The following is an 18444-nucleotide window of genomic DNA, read 5'->3' as shown; positions in this document are numbered from 1 at the left end:
AAAATAAAAAGAATTTGGAATACACATAAGGATTGTACTCTAGAGTTTGCCATCCTAGTGCAACACATTTTTAGGATTTAAGAGACTAAAATGATACAGATTTGCAGTTTCATAAAAGTATTGCTTAAATCTTCTAAACTTGTGACAAAATAATAAATTTTCAGCACAATAACAAAAAGTATACAGTTTCATTAAGAAAAATTCCTTAAATCTTCCAAACATGTTTCCTTGCTAATGCTTTTGCTTTGCCTTTAGTAGTAATCTCTTTTGCAGCAATTCCTATAAGTTGAGAGCCCTCTTGAAGTTATTGAAACTACTCGAACTAGGTTGTGTAGTTGATGCCTATGGAGTGAGCAGCTTTAGTTGATTGGGCTTGTGTATAATGGGTTGCCTATGGATTGGTGGCATATGGAGTGGAGAATGCTAGAGAGTGGACTGCTCTAGTTGATGTGGCAGGAGGCTTGAAAGGACCTGGCCTTATAGGCTTGTGTGCATTTTTCATCAAAAGTGTAAAAAAGTTAAGTTGTGACACACTATTGCCCTAAAACTCAATTCATGTCAAGCAAACTCAGCTCTTACTTTGAGCTAGTCTTTTGCGTTTTCAATCTTATCCTTCTTTGCTATAGAGTTTCCCCTATAACAGTAGCTCTACAACCACTCATATTGTCGCCAATTTACTTATAATTTCCACAAACCACATTACCTCCAGCTCTATAAACCTTGAATCGATTCCTAGGTTCATTTGCTGCTCTTATCCTATTATTTTAAGGTCTACTAGTTGGTTTTCTCACAATATTAGGGTGAATGTTTGGGAGTTGTCCTCTCCCATTCATGACTACCTGGAATAGGCTGAAATATGCGCTTATACACTGATAGAAATGTTTCTTTCAAGTAGTATGAATATTGCTCAGGTTTCTCTCTATTAGTGTAAATGGCAGACACAACATGTTTACAGGGTATACCACTCAAATTCCACATTCGACAGCTACAAGTCCTCATGTTTAAATCAATTGTACTTGTAGTGGAATAGAAGTCCAACTCATACCTCTTTGCTCCTGGTAGTGTACAAAAATAGTTCAGAGCCTCAAGTTTTATCCTCTCCAACAAATATTGTGTATTAAGGAAAAACTATGAACCTTATACTTTAGCATCTAAGTGTACTTGACATGAAATCGCTTCATGAGCCTCTTTCTAATCCACTCAAACATTGTGAAGATATGCATATCTCTTGATGATTTAATATATGAGTTAAAGGACTCACATATATTATTATGAAGTGCATGAGACTTAAGGTGTGTTAAAAAGTGAGATCTTGCCCAAGTCTTTGGATTATGCTCTTACACCTAGTTCCAAGCATCTTCATTTAGCTTCTTCAACTCTTTCATATAATATTCTCACGTCTTCATTGCTCCAGTAGTAGTTACCATCCATAACCTTTTTTTTAAGGTAAGATCTCTGTACAATTCTTTGAAGTTCTCATATATGTTTTTGACATAGTGTCTATGCTCAATGGACATATTCACTTCATTAAATGCTTCCACAAGTCCCTATGTCAAGTAAATGAAAGAAAATTCTTAGAAGCTAAAAAGCAAAAGAAACAAATATTGATTAAAAAAGGTAAGCAATGTACCTTTTGTTGATTAGACACACACCCATCCAGTCTCTTCTGGCCTACCAAAGTCATCAAAAAGCAGATTGAAAACTAAATCGATGATGCCTTATCTTCCACATCCACAAATCCCAAAGGTAATGGGAACATATTTTTGTTTCCATCTCTAGCAATTGCACATAAAAGTTGTCCACCCATAGATATATTTAGGTGATAGCCGTTTAAGCCAACTATAGGCCTAATCCCACTTTGATAACCTTGCTTTTGAGCTGTAAATCTCACATACATATGTCTAAACAACATAATTTCTTTTGGTCTGCCTCTCAATATCTCATTATCTTCTTCTCCAATCTCAATAGTTATAAGTTCTATATTCAATTTGACTAAACTGCCAGACATTCTTTTCTTCATTATCTCAGCATAATCATACAATCTTTTGTATTGATCACTAATGTCCCTTTCAATTATCTTCCTAGCTAATCTTTTAGCTCTATAACATTTCTAAATCGAAATAGACAACCTAATATCCTTGACAGTTTCTTGTTCATAGCTTTAACTTCCTAACTAGGATTATATTTAAAATCTTCGTGAAACTTCTCTGCTATATATGAACTTGTCACAAAGTCTCTAGGACAATCATGCTTAGTTATAAAGTCTTAATCTGGAATGCTGACTTATCTTGTGTATCTGAAGCATGGATAAAGAATCCACATATGTCTTTGCATACTGCTTTGATTTTTCTATGGTAATTATTAATCAACTTATATTTGTATCCCCATTTCACATCCCATTCTTTTAATGCCTTTCTGAACACTTTAAAGCTAGTGAATTTCATGCCCTTGCACAATTGAGGATCATTGAATCTTGTGCCATTATTTGTTATCAACCTCCCTAGCATAAATGCATTTTGATATATGGGGATATGATTTTCCTAAAATTACTTTAACTAATTTGTAAGAACCTCTGCTAAAATCTTGTAAAGAACCTAACATAGGCTTTAGGGCACAAATCAAACATGTGATTTGGTGAAGGACATTTTGGTATCAAGATAATTCTCATTGTATTCAACTCTACTAGAAAAGACCTGTATGTAACGATTCTAAACAGGAAGATATTATATCTTTTCCAACTATATCCCAAAATTTGTAATAAAATGCTGCATTCATGTCGTCTTTCCCTACTGCTTTGTAAGGGCTCATAAAAAATAGTGCTTGTTTTATCTCTTCAGTTGTATACTTAGCCTCTAGTTTGTGCATATAATCAGTAAGTTTCGACTGAACAAAATGCAATACTCCACCAAAGTTGACATTATTATTAGTTGAGAAAAGATTAGTAAAATAAGACAAAGAAATATTGTGCATGTCGGCAATATTATCCCTCTAAACACCAGCACTATCAAACAATCCCCATAGAAGATTATTCCTTTTGCATGCAGAAGCTCTTGAGTGAAAAAAATCTTATATTCTTGTCCCTTTCCCGCAGCCAACTAATCTGAGACCTTTAACACCAGTAAGTTTCCTCATAAGCCATGTGTTCATTTAATTCAGATTTAATAACTATAATTTAAGACGAAACTGATGTGCTTTGATCAAGTTGCATTAAGACAACCAACTTATCATGACAAGAACATATCCTTTTACACAAGAATCCATATTTTGCACGATGCCAAGCTGCTAAAGCAGACCCATTATTTGTTATCTTTTGACACACAGTTTCAAAGTAGAGTTGAATTCCATGAGCTCTGAATTACTTCCTTGCATGAGGGGTCCCTTAGCACATTAACTCAAATTGAAATCGATATTCCGGTTTACTAAAGTGGGCAATATTCAAACTTAATAAGAGTAGGATATGATCAGATACAAATGAGTGTTAGTGAATAAGATTAAGATATCTTTTCCAATCACTATTTATAAATGCTATATCCAATCTCTCTTCAGCTAAATTCCCTGAACTCCTTCCTCTTTTCCATGTATACTAATTACCAATATAACCTACATCCATTAAACCATAGTTGGACACCTCTTGAAACCCTCTAACCTTTCAGTCACTTCGTCTAGAACCTCCATTATTTTCATCATAACTAAGAATGTCAATTAAATCACCTATAATACACCATGGACCTAAGTGCAAAGATGCCAATTGAGATAACAACCTCCATGAGTCATGTCACCTATAAGACTCAGGAAATTCGTAATATCTAGTAAATCGCCATTAATGAATATTTGGAAAATCAACTAACACATCAATGGAGTTAATAGATAAAGAAAGAATGAATACCAAAGAATTACCATTGTATAATAGTGCTAAGCCTCCAGATCTCCCATGATAGTCAACATATAATGTACAATCATAACTCAACTTCCTCTTTATACCTTCTATACATTTGGTTATAGATAAAGTTTCCATGAGAAAGACTATTGATGGACGAAGTTGTTTAACATGGAACTTAAAGAATGAACTGCTCGAGGATACATAAACCCCGACAGTTCTGACTTAATAGATTCAAAATGCTCGGTGGCCTTAAGTGACAAGTGTTAACGGATCAACAATTGAGGAAGCCAAACCTAAAGAAGAGGGTGAGTCTATAACATATAAAGTAAAGTCATACTTTTTTTTCCAGTTCAATAGGCTAGGTATGAGTACCGTCAGATAATGTCATATGAACATCTGCTAATGCAACGGTGAAGGGTAAGTTTGAAAGTATATTGATATAAAAATTCTCTATTGAGTTTACTTGTATTGGATTATTCTGCCCATAGTGCTTAACCAAACCAGAAGAATTTACTGAGTCTGTTGTTGTAGAGGCTACTCGATCCTTATTACATTAGTGGATTTTGTGCATAGCCCTAGATCTTTCTCTTATCCATTGTGAACTTTGGATGAAGAGTGACGAATGGGGTTAAGGGGGAATTGCTTGAATCCAAGTGCCATATTGTTTGTTAGTTGTCACAAGTATTGGGTTATTGTATGGTAGAAAGCAAGCTAAATCAGTATGTTCAAGATGTCCATAATAGAAATAGAAACTTGGTAATCGTTCATATTTAAGCGAAATCCTACTCTTCTCCTCCACCTTTTTGGATTTGAATTCCTTTATGAATGGGCTTGCACACATCAAGATGTACTCTAACACGTAAATAATCCCTTTCTAGTTCACCATATGATGGAATATTAGTGTCAATATAATACCTAATTGTATTGCCAATATGTTTGCTAGTCACAAAAGTGCAATTGCTCAATGGTAAGTCATAGACTTGTATCTAAATGCCCATAAAGAAAAGTTCAATTTGAAAGGGCTGAACATTACCCTGATATGGTTGCAATAAAAGAACACTTTAGTCAAAAATCTAGGGAACCCATTAATCACCCTTTTCATGTCTATAACATGGTAGAATTTGAATAGGATTAGATCATCTCTAATTCTCTTATGGCAACTCCTTTCATTAGTTTCTTTAGTGTTGCAAGAGTGTTTTTCATTGCTTGAAAATTAAAAGGAGCGGTTATTGAGGAATTGCCTAATAAAACACCAAGGCGTTAATTGGTGACTAGGTTCTTCTCCTGCATTCTCTATCAGACTCAAGCCAATAGTTTATGTATCATTTAAGTCGAATTTGGACATATTATAAGTTTCATTTACAGGTGATGAAGCCATTAAGACAAATCTTAGACTAATTAAGGACAAGTATGACATAAGAAAAGAACACGCAAAGAAAGTTTAATTGCCATTATAACTAACTTAGAGAATCAACAACATAAATAGGAAAGATATTAAACCGCTCAAGGTTAAAATGTCAATTTGCTCCCTAAACTTGGAGCTATTGAAGAATTAGCTCATATTATAATTTTCTGACTAATTTATCTCGCAACTTTGCAAAAATGGCAATTCACCCAAATCAAATTACTTAGTCAATACGAAGAGTTCAATTTAATCCTTCAATTTCATACTAAATTTTGAATTTTATAAATATAGCTTTTTATCAAGTTAGAGTAAATTATTTAATTATAACGTAATTTACTCTAATTATGTAATAAAAATAATTAAATAATATCTTTAATTAAAAAAAATTAAATTAAATATTATTACCAAACTCATATAAAATTATAATTTTATAAATTTAGAATAAAATCTTATATCTTAGCAATATTTAGTCTTAGTTTTTAATATAAAAATATTAATTTAATTCAGGCTCAAACTCGGTCTGGATCTTGACTTGAAAAAATGAAGAATATTTATAAAATTATTTAATTTAATATTACCAAAACTTATTTGAATTATTTTTTTTATTTTCTTAATTATTTATATAATCATCGAGTGAAGATTCTTGACTGAGTCACATACAAATTAAATTATTATTTTTTATTAAAAACTAGAATTAAATATTACTAAAATATAAAATTTTATTCTATTTTTGTAAGAATATAATTTTATATAAATTCGACAATATTATTTAATTTTAAAATTTTAATTAAGAAAATTATCTAATTATTTTTATTAAATAATATAAATAAATTATGTTAAAAATAAATAATCTTAGAATAATTTCTTAGCCAAGTTCACACATCACAAATGAGTTTAATTAAAGTCTATACGAGTTTAATAGATATGATTTATTTTCAATCTATTTAAAAGATAAAAAAAGGCATTATAATATATTTAATAAATTTATAACTTTATTATAGTAAATATATATTTATATATAATATAAATAAAAGCATGTAAATTTTATATTCAAATCAAATTATTGGCCTATCAATTTACAAGCTAGCTTGGAGCAGTGTCTGTCATTAGTGCAAAAGAATCCGATGTCTCTCCAATTGGAATTTGACTATTAAATAATATTTTTTATATTATTTAAATGTAATGTTTCTAACAGTATTTTAGTAATCTATTAATATTTTTCGAACTATAAAATATTTTAAAGCATGTTTAAACTTGTTAATTTATTTTATTAATTTAATTTCTATAACTATGTTTTTTATTTTATTTTATTATGTTTATTTTTTCTTTCATTCCATTTTAATTTTTCTGATTTAATTTAGTTCATAAAATATATGCATGTTAGAGTGCATTAATAAATAAAATATTATCTTAAGTTTAGTTTTCATTTTGCGCATGAAAAGAAATTATGAATTCTACCTCTAGAAATTCCGATTACTAATAAAATATGTATTTGAACTTTTATAAAAAATAAAATTCAACAAATTATAAGAAAATTAAATGATAATATTTTTTATTTTATATAATAAAGAAAACTGAAATGAGAAAAGTTAGAAAAAAAAAGAAAAAGAAAAGTTGAGACCTAAAAGGAAAAGAATAACAGTTGAAGAAAAAAAATAAAGATTATTATTCATAGATTTGAAAAATCAATCAAATATAAATTAAACATCAATCAAACATTAACTACAATCAACCAAATATTAATAAAATTATTCAAATTAACTAATTTCATAATAAAAAAACACTTAATTTTACTTTTTTCTCATATTTTTATGTGTTTTTTTATTAATTTCTTTTTTTCTTTTATAAAAATAAAAAAAATATCGATCAACTTGTCAATGGAACCTATTATTTTTTTTTAGGTTTATTATGTATATGTATTAAAAACTAAGGAAATAGATTATTTAAGATTGCTTTTGTAGAGATATATATATTGAATATGATTGGATTCTTATTGTTTATTATAATAATATGAGTTTTTATTTTATTTAAGTATTATTTTTAAGAATATTTAGTAATTTAATAATTCAGAAATATTAAATATTTCAAAATATATTTAGACGTGATAATTTATTTTTCATTAATTATATTTGAGTTATTATGTTTCTTAAATTATTTTATTTTGCATTTTATTTTTTATCTTAATTTTTTGTATTGAGTTAATTTAATTTAATTAATAATTATATATTATTTTAGAGTGATTCTAAAATTATAAAATATATTTTAGAGACCTAATTATTGGAATATAATTATTTATTTTTGTTATGCACTTAAAATATGAAAATATGATTTAAGCCTCTAAATAAAAAAAAAGATATATATTAATTTGAGTTACTATAGGAATAATGTTATAACGGGGACCTATCTGAAATTTCATTGAAGAAAAATATCAATACAAATTCTCTTGTTCTTCTCTGTTCCTCGTACTATTTTCTCTCTCTACTTGGTCATTTTTCCCTCTTTTCTTCCTCCTATGGACATTTTACCCTCCTAAACTCCGGCCAAACCAACTTCTTCTCATCCTAAGCACTTCAGCAACACTAGTTTCGTCAGAAATCATTCGATTTCGGCGTCTCGAAGAGAGAGAAAGCGCCTCTCTCTACTACCGGCGACTATATAACCATGTTCGGGCTTTCTTTGGACGCTCAAACACTGAAAATGGCTTCTCCAACCTCAAAGACTCTAGAACCAACAAGGATAACCCCGATCTAGAGCTTCCATGTATTCCTTATAAATAAAAATAGAAAAGTGGAAATGAAAAAAGAAAAAAGGTAAAACTGCAAACAAGAAAAATAGAAGGTAAAAAATGTTAGGAATTCAAGAAATTCAACTAAATTAATTGGGGTGGACTGCATATGGAAGTGACGGAGGCAGCTAAGGAAGCATTTATTCTGGTCCAGTGATATAGTTGATGAGCATGAATTTGAGTTCAGATTTGACATGAATTCAGTCAATAATCCAAGTGATGTGAACGGGAAAGGCTGAGGCTTCCCATTTCTTATCTCATATTTCCTTATCATCGAAAAATGGTTTGGATTTTCAGTTGGTCTATTTCAAAAATTCAAACCAAGCTTTGAACTCAAAATCTTCTAGTGCATGTTGCAGGTCATCATTTAGGGCCTGAACTGCTAACACAATTGCATCATCTCTTAGCTTAAGATTAAGAAATCGAAGAATAAATCCTATAGAACTTGAGTCGATCATGGAAATTCCCACCCATAAAGTCGAATGTGCACTTAATCTAAATCAATTTGTGGATATGCACTTCCATCATTTTATGAATATATTCCCTGTCAGTATTATGAAGTAACTCAAACCATTTCCTTGTCATTTTCTTTTTCTTTTTCACGTTCTTGATTTGATATAATACTAAAACCATACTTTTCATATACCCTCTGAGATATATGTGTTGATTGATTCTCTGTCTTTCTTTCTATTTCTTTTTTCGGTTTTGTTTCATTCTGCAAGGAATTAATCTAAACCCTTGGCTTCTTCTCTGACCCTTTTGCTTATTCTCCTGCATTCTTGTCTAATAATCGCACTCCTGTCATACCACACTTTCGAACTTAATTGAGTGAATATGTACTATCGTATTACATTCTTTCTTATTAAAGGCAGGCTTTTTATGTCAAAGACAAGACCATTAGAAGAAAATAGCTTGCTAATAATTTATTCTCAAAATCTGAACTCTGTGATGAGCAAAATTCTTTGCCAGTTCAATTAATTTATGACTTTTGAGAGTAGGATATATTCTATATATAATACAAATAGAATATTGTTTCTTTGATTATTACTGGGGAGTTCATAAATTTTCTGCTTCAAAATTTTGTTAGAGGCTCTTTGACAAAGAGATTTTTAAATTCACTATTCATTTCATCATTTTCTTTAGTTATTTGCCATTTGGTTATTATTATTATTATTATTATCATTATTATTATTATTATTATAAATTTCATTCATTTAATCAACAAGATGATTTAGAACAATATGGTCTTACAATCTTTGTTAGCTCGTTGAAAATCTTATAGTGCACGTGGGAAAAACATTTTCAATCTTTTTTTTTAAAAATTATTTTTAGAGAAAAATAAGTAAATTAATATATCCTTTTTCTAAAATTAGACTCAAGAAAAAAAAAATATCAGAAAGTTAATATTATTAAGTTAAAAAAGTCTAAAATTATTTCTTTTAACACTTATGCACCAAAAGAAACCATAGAAAATTAATAAAATAAAACCTTAGTAAAGAAAAGATTATAACAGCCAATAAAATCTCAAGTCCAAATAAAGGCAGTGCAAATATAAGGAAGAGGGTTGGGCGAAAATGGCCAAACATGAGCTTAACCACACCTGCGGCGGCTGATTCATCCCTAATACCGTTCAGTCCACTGTAATCCCTCTCCAACAGCAACAAATTCACCCATCTCGGCAAAAGCACAACCTTTTCTTTTTAATTTTTAGCCAAATACCTATTCCACTTTCATAACATTATTACTATTATTATTATTAATCAACTCTCATGCATTGCTGACATAAGTCTGAGGTTTCTGTCCACATAAAACAAAATTTAATTTAGGTCGAAATATATACTTTTTGGCATATTAAAATTGTAGATACAAAATATATACTCTATTATAACGTGGATAATAAATAGACCTTTTAAGTAAATTTATGTTTGATTATCTCTTCCTTTTAAGCATTACAATACAAAAAGAAAAAAAGAAAAAGAAACAATATGAAGAAATACATACTTAGCTCTATATTAACCTGTGTTAAAAATAGCTTTTTCTTTTTGACATTAGTAACTCGTTTTTATGTGAGAATGTGACTAACATATATGGAAATATTCACAATTGGATGAGACTGATATGTTATAGATTTTCAGGTGTCAGCAAGAATAGTGTTAAGAGTTAAAGCAGGATCATTTGGTGGGAAGAGTGTGCTAGTATTAAGGGCTGTGAAGGCAATCAAACCCAGAGAGACAACAACTGAAAGGGATGATAACACCAGCATTACTCCATGGGCAAAACCTCCTCTCACTTGCTCTGCATAATCTGCTGAAGCTAGTGCCAGTACTGTCAAAGGGAATGCGTATGCCCACCATGCTACATTAAACTTTCTTGTTGATTTCTTGAACAGGGCTGGCCTTGATACCTGTTAATTTTCATTAGACGACTGTATTAATTAATAAGATCTTTAGTTCCAACATGAGAAACTATATTTATTTTCTACGGGCAGGGAAATAAATAAAATTTATGATAGAATTGTAAAGATTTAAAACAAATATAAGACGTGTGAGAATTCTAATTTAGTGCTTGAACAGGGATAGCTGGATATCATTAAAAGGATTGGGACTGGACCAGCATTATATAAAGGTTGCTTGATTATTTTCGGCGTGTTACAGTCAATAGTTGAATGAATTAAACATACACAGATTGTTATTTTTCCATTATTCAAATGTAAAATACACAGATATGTGTCACTGGTCTGGCAGTTTGATGTAATATATCAAGAGTAATCAAGTCATATCATTTAAAATTTGGTCGGTTGATTAGTAACTTGTTGAAAAAAAAAATCTAAAATAATTTCACCAGAACTAAATTGTCAAGATCTTTGTGGTCCCTAATGCATGTTTATTTTTTTCTGATGACATATATAACAAAACAATTCAATTTTGATTCTACTTCTTGAACCATAAGACTGATAAAGCCCTAACCTATATCTTACCAGTGATAAGAAGAGGAAAAGCGAGAGAAAGAAGAACATTTTTGCCAGGTTATCGAAGCTTCCAGAAATTGAATTCCAAGCCAAACTTGCCATACTTGGAGCAGCAATGAATAAGAAGAAAACTGGCCTCAACATTGTTGGTAGACAATTGCCACCAGATAACCTTTGATATAATGTTACAAATAGCACAAGATAATGTGCCATACCCAATGAGAACATGCATAAAGAGCTCTCTTTCCACCCCATTTGTGCTGCGGCTTGAGCTCCGACCAAGTTCCCGATCACTGAAAGCTGACTTGTCGGATTGGCGGCTGTTGACAATGATCTCTTCCCTTTAGTAAACCACTGGCCGTAAATCTTGACATCAAGAACCAACATTGGAACAACAAAAGCCCACCAAAGGACAAGATAGTACGTACTTTTTGGTTTAAGAAATGGCGTCGACTGAAGCAAAAGAAGCCAAGAAATCCAAGGAGCGAAGAGATAGTTCACTCCTACGTGATGCAAGAATTCAGCCTTCACCATTTCAAAGTGAATAAAGCATCTAAGAACGTAAAGAAGTGAGAGTGAAGCAACTGTAAATAGAGCTATTGACCAAAGAAGAATAAAAGCTGTGGAGGGTAGAAATTGAAACACACGTCGAAGAACATGCGAATCAATTGATCCATCATCTCCAAGAATTTTCCACAGCAAAGCTTGGCTACAAAGGGAGAGGCTTATCCTAAAATATCCAGCATGAAACCTAGCCAAGATTGAAATAAAAGACTCCTTAATCATCTTTAGAGAGTAACAACAATTTGTTGGTGGCTGTGGTGGTGTTGCATTAGATGAAACATCAATCACAAGATGGATATGGGGTTGGGGCTTCTGCTTCTCAGCCATAGCAAATTCCATTTCCGATGGTTTCTTGAATAACAAGTTGATGGGATTTATATAGACATGACCCTGGAAGTTGAACGAAGAGTATTTGTCTGTGTGGCATGAGGTAGAGGCGGCTGAGTCCGATGGGGCTAGCCCTTTTAGACTTTGTTTTTAATTTACATTGAATTTGTGAGTTGTTTTTCAGGTCTTTACAGCTAGACCCCATGCCAATTGGGACCCCATATGTGTTGATCTTGTCTCGCTTTTTCTCTCTTCTGTCTTTAGTCAAGTGGCACATCACACCAGTACTTTTCCCCCTCTGTACTTTCAATTGTCAACATGACTCATATAACTGTGTACAATACAAAAGATTCTCAGTTATCCATGAGATCTATTGTCCACCTATAAGCCATGATGCAATAATCTTGGAGCTAGAATTCATAAATTCTCCCACACCTCGTGTGCTTCTCTAATTTATTATTATTATTATTATTATTATTTTGTCTTAGATAAATTTAGACAAAATAAATTTTTAAACTCTTTATTTTTTTAATTTTATTTTATTGAATCTTTTAATTTTAATTTTATTTCATTGAGTTTTTATATTTATATTTTAATTGTATTAAAAACTTAATGGTTTTTAATTAAAATAAAATTAAAAATATAAAAAGTTCAAATAAAATAAATAAAATTTCATAAAATATGTACAATTTTTTTTAATAAAATCAAAAATAGATATGCAAGAACTAAATAAAATAAATTAAAATTGTAAGAATTTAATAAGACAACGAAAAATTCACAAACTTAATAATGAGTTTTGCTGTATATTTAACTGTCACAAATTTAAAAATGATAATTTAGTCTCACATCCCATTGATTTATATGTCTTCTAACATGGCAATAAATATAGAAAAGTGATGTTATATTGTTATATCGTTATATAGATATAAATCTATTTTTGAAATCTACTTAACAATTTAAATTTTTACTCAAAATAATTTTCAATATCATATTAGAGCTTCTATAATTCAAACATCTAAAGTTTAAATTTTTGGCTATTCTAAATTATAATTAAATATTTCAATGGAATTAAAATGAACTTAATGCTTATTCTAATAAGTATTCGTATATAAAGATATATAAATTCTTCTTTTAAATATTGATAAATATATTTCATTTCTTTCGTTCTTTATGTTTTTGTAGCAGAACAGAACTAATGTATGCAGTCGTCCTAATAAAAATACATATTAAAGTGAAGTTCTTGGTGGCTTCTTTCTGCGTTCTATATGGCCTTGTTGCTAGCTAATCGCAAGGCTGTGTGTATATTAATTGGTAGGTAGGTAGGTCTGTATTCTGAAGTTAAGAACCCACCGCTCTTGTCCCTTCATAGGGACCCTTCTTTTTCTCTTTCGAGATATGCTGTTTGGTTCACATTAGGCTAAAAAGGTGGAAAAGAAAATTGAAAAGAAGATGGACGAAATTTTAATATGATGTTAGATAATTTAAAGTAACAATCTAGAAACCTATCTTTGAATTCCCTTTTAGTGATTTCTTTTTCCATGCGTGCATTAGTTAGTACTAATTTATAGACTAATTGGAGGATGGTTAGTGACAACTGATGACTGACTGCATACATGCTTATGCATTGATAAAATAATATTTCTTGTTGGCTAATGTACTACCTTTAGGTTGTTTGTCATACATGAGTTGATTTCTTTAGATTAAATAATAAATTATGACATTCATCATGAGTTGATTCTAGTAATAACTTAACCTCTCTATTAAAATAATATACTATATATGTGTTATTAATATTTTAGATAATTTCAATTCTCAAAAATCGATTTTAATGGTCTAGGCATCATAGACAATTATAAGACGATATACTCATATACTGTAAGTTCTACATACTCATAACATTAAGATTTAATTAATTTATTGGTTAGACACTTATTTGATATTGAAATTCTTGCACCAAATAAAAACTGATCGCACATCTTCAAATAGACATTTAAACATGTAAAAAATAGAAAGAAAATGATAGCTTAAGTATAAATAAGTGTAAAAATATTACTAATTTAGTGATTAGACACCTTTTTTAAAAAAAAAATTCACTTTTTTCTTTCTTGTTTATTGTTATTATTATTATATTTTTTATTTAAGAAAAATAATATTTTGATAAAAAAATAATTAATCTGGATTAATTAAGCTAGATAAGGAGAACATTATTGTAACAATACGTAAGAAAAAGAATAGAAAATGAGAAGAAAAGAAAAGAAATAACCATCAAGATTTATTATTAAAGCATAGAGAATTTCTAAAGTCTAAAGTTGAGTTTGGTTTTAGGTTAAGTTAATAGATTAATTAAATAGTTTGATGACTAGGATAGTAACTTGTTAATTTTTTTAAAAATGTATTAGTCTAGCATTAGATGCTTTAGACATGTTATTATTCTAGCGAATTAAATTACTATATTTTAGATAAGTAACTAATATATTATCTAAATTAAAATTAAATGACTATAATAAAAAAAAATATATGACGAGAATAAAACTTAATATAAAATTAAATGATCATTTATATAATTATCCCGTTAATATTATCAGTAAAAATGACTATATATATATTATTTTAAAATTTCTAAATTAATCTTACATGGATTTAAAGAGGATAAAAGACCAGCTTGTTTTCTTTCTCTTTTAACCAAGCAAGCTTCTTTCTTTTCTACTTCTTTCTTCTTTAATATTTATTAGTGTCTTATCTTCTTGATTCTTCCTAGTCAAATCTTCTTGTCCCTTCTCTATTTCCTTTCAATTTATTTACAGGGCAAAAGAATCTTTTCTTAATTTGAATCACATATTAATTTAGAGATTGAAGAGCTAAAGATTAGAAGATGTCCATAACAAGTGGAATTAATAACACAATAGTAGGAAGGTAAAACTACCAATTGGATTCGTAGAGTTCAAATTTTTGAGAATAACTTAAACGAACATCGACTCTACTATTACGGTAAGGAAAATAAATGTGACTCTTGGCTTGATTGATGTGTACCTATAACACCTGTAGTTGAAGCCTCAATGAGTAATAGCACCCAAAACTTTAAAGCCGTGGTATAGAATTTAGGTAAAGGAATTTGTATGGTGCAATTAAGGCATTGAAGTAGAAGTTAATAGAGCATAAAGAAGCCTTGGTTGAGTATAAGGCAGAAAATAGAAAATTATGATAAGTCTTGCTTGAAATGAATTTATTTTACTTGAAACTAATTTTTATGTTTTTTTAGTGCTTATGATCTTTATGCAATCGTGGTAATTATTTAAAAATTATGATTGAAAATTATTTTTGAGTTTGTCTACATGTTGAATTATAGTAGTTGTTTCACTTTGATGGAAATGGAAATTTCTTATAATTTCAATAAAATTTATGTGCTAAAATATGTTATTGTAATGATTTCTTTATGCTATAAATGATAGATGAATCCTTGATAGGAGAAGTCGGTTGTAATGAATTTAAAAGTTAATAAGGCATACATCATTTATACATGCTAAGTAAGGAAACAATAATAGCATACAATGGAAATGAATTTTGACAAAGTATGTTTGTCAGTTTCATTAACCCACTCTAAATGAGTAAATGTAATTGAGCATTTGAACTGTCGAAACCCTTCAAAATAAATGACTGATTTTCCTAAACTAACTTGTACAAATAGTGAAACCAAGTCGAATCCCAAGGGAACTAATATGAATAGTTTTTCAAAGTTAAATAATAAAAATTTGAGGGGAAGGGAGAGTTTTGAACGTTTGAACCAAAATTATAAATAAATAAGAAAATAATAAAAGTCGAATATTAAAGTAAATAAAATTCAATCTTACCAAATTTTCAATTCAAGAATGCAAATTCCATCCAATTGTAATTCTGATCATAGGCTTAAATATCAATTTTTCTATTTAAGTACTTAGTCTACTTATTTGGAAAAGCCACAACAAGTGTAAATTCTCCTAATTTAATTGACTCAAACCTTACATCCAAATCAAAACTTAACATTAGTCAACTGGGCACGATAGCGTTCCATATTAACTCAATGATAGCATTAAAAATAATGAGAATGACTAAACCAACATTAATTAATCGAGATAGCTGCAATTGAATTAATCTTGTTCCTTTATTTCCCTAAAGCCTATCATGCAAGCTATGTAATTCGGAAAGGCCGGAATCACACACAGATAAGCTAGCTTCTTGCTACTTGTATCAATCGTTCATGACAATTACGGATCATAAACTCAAGTTTAGCAATAGAAAAATCAATATCAAATTGAATCGTCAGTTCAATCAATATCAAAAATTCATAAACAATAAAAATAAAAAATAAAGAATACTTAAATTAAAGAAGAATTTTGTTAAGCATAAAGCCTCACAAAATCACAATTTGAATTTATTTACTCTTGAATCAGAAACTAGAAGTTTAGCCACACATGGTGGAGTAAAAATTTACAAGAGTTGTAGGGAATAGAAGAAGAAAAATAATAAAAATATCAAAACTCTCAACCATCTGTCACTTTGTAGAATTAACCTCCTTATGTAGGAAGTCAAACCTAAACCCTACTAAGATTATCCTTATCCAAAAAGAAACAAACTTCCTATATAATCTTAATCCCATAAGGAATGATAAGATAAAGGGTAATCTAAACAAATAAAACCCTAAATAATATGGGAGTCGGTTTTCCTTATCCATCACTTCCAAAATAAAGAAAATAACATAAAGGTAGGTCCACCACGAATTTAACTAAAAATTTGAAATTCTCTTCAACAAATCCCAACAGCTCACAGATTGTAGGGCGTGTTCACGCCCTATTGAAAATAACCTTCTGCATAAATTTTTACTCTTCCTCCAAAAGACTTGGTTTCTTGACAAGTGATGCTTTAAAACATGTCTTTAGGCTGAATTCCACACAACCTTGATATTTCACCACCTACATTAGAACAAACACAATTTCCATAATTAAGTACAATATCCAATCAAAATATAAGGGAATTAAACACAATAAATATAACTATTTATGATCTATTACCATTACAAAATTTTAAGCCCCAGTACGATGATCAAATATATATTCAAATGTATTTTCAGGTCTTGAACTGTAAGAGACCCAAATTACATCTAATAAAAAAAATTGCCTATATGATTATCAAAAGAACCTTACTATTTGACATCCAACCAAAAAGTAACAAAAAGGAATTGAATCCGTAAAATAAGCTCCAAAATATCTTAGGTAGTATAAATTTTTTAGCTTGTATTCTTTATTATTGAGAGTTTATGCTTTGTTAAGTGCCATTCCTTCTCCATTTGGATTTAGGTTTCCTCCACGACTTTTTGCAAAGAGTGAAGAAATTGAGTTGTTAGTGTTTGGTAGTATGTAGTAAAGAAAAAAAAAGAAGAAAGAATCTTTTCCTTTGCATACATGCTATATGTGATATTTCTTTAAGTGAATTAAAATAGTAGAATGAGTCATCAATGAAATCTCTATTTTTGAAGAAGAAAATATAAAAATGAGAAAGAGAAAGAATTAAAAAATGGAGAATGGTAGAAGACAAAAAAAATGAGAAAGAGTCTTTTATTTTTACATGCATGCCATGTGTGGTATTTCTTTAAGTATTTTTAGTGTGCCATTATGACAGTTTGGCCTAGAGAAGCAGTCCGAAGAGCGCGGAAAGTGGACGCCGAAGCAATGATAGGATGCCTGGACAATGAGCGACTTCTGGCAGGGTTCTAGGATGGTATAAGGTACGGAAGTACATGAATGAATCAAATTGTATATTGAAATGGGGCAGAGAAAAATGGTTGATAACATATATGTAAATAGTTGGGACTAATCACATGAGGTGCTTTTTGGTTGTTTGGCTGTGGAGTTGTAGGAACTTCAAAGTTAAACCTGCTTGGTTGCTGAAATTTTCAGGATGGATGACATCTTGGGAAGTTCTCGAACCCGCCAAAAGGACAAAACTGTGAGGCCAGTGAGGGCCAAAGCGGACAATATCTCATGTAATATGGTTCCAGATTGTTATAAATGGTATCAAAGCAGGATCCTTCTAGGAGATGTATGGTTTGAGGACAAACTAGGCGGAAGCTGGTGGGCATATGATAGCTTGGTCTAGATAAGCGGTCCGACGAGGGCGTGAAGTGGACGCTGGGGCAAAGATAGGATGCCTGGACAAGGAGCGGCTTCTGTCAAGCTTCTAGAATGGCAGCACTCTAAGGTGCAGGGGTACATGAATGAATCGAATTGCACATTAAAATGGGGCAGGAAAATGGTTGATAACGTATATGTAAAGAGTCGGAACTAATCACATGAGGTGTCTTTTGGTTATTTGGTTGTAGAGTTGTAGGAACTCCAAAATTAAACGTGCTTGGTTCGTGAAATTTTTAGGATGGGTGACCTCTTAGGAAGTTCTCGAACCCGCTAAATGAACAAAACCGTGAAGCCAGTGGGGACCAAAGCAGACAATAATTTATATGATCTGGTTTCGGGTCGTTACAACTA

General features: G+C 30.3%; 1 protein-coding gene across 1 annotated transcript; it reads right to left on the bottom strand.

The window, feature by feature from the left end:
* Positions 1-9977: 9977 nt before the first annotated feature.
* Positions 9978-12486, bottom strand: LOC8285893 (S-type anion channel SLAH4-like). The gene is made up of 2 exons (XM_015722757.3): positions 11048-12486; positions 9978-10474 (listed from the first exon to the last, which is right to left on the bottom strand). Exons 1-2 carry the CDS (start codon positions 11939-11941, stop codon positions 10202-10204), a joined length of 1167 nt encoding a protein of 388 aa, XP_015578243.2. The 5' UTR covers positions 11942-12486; the 3' UTR covers positions 9978-10201.
* Positions 12487-18444: the final 5958 nt, after the last annotated feature.

This window comes from Ricinus communis, chromosome 7, assembly GCF_019578655.1.
Source record: "Ricinus communis isolate WT05 ecotype wild-type chromosome 7, ASM1957865v1, whole genome shotgun sequence".
Classification (NCBI taxonomy): domain Eukaryota; kingdom Viridiplantae; phylum Streptophyta; class Magnoliopsida; order Malpighiales; family Euphorbiaceae; genus Ricinus; species Ricinus communis.
Note: the sequence above shows the minus strand (reverse complement) of the source record. Positions and strands in the feature narration are given on the sequence as shown.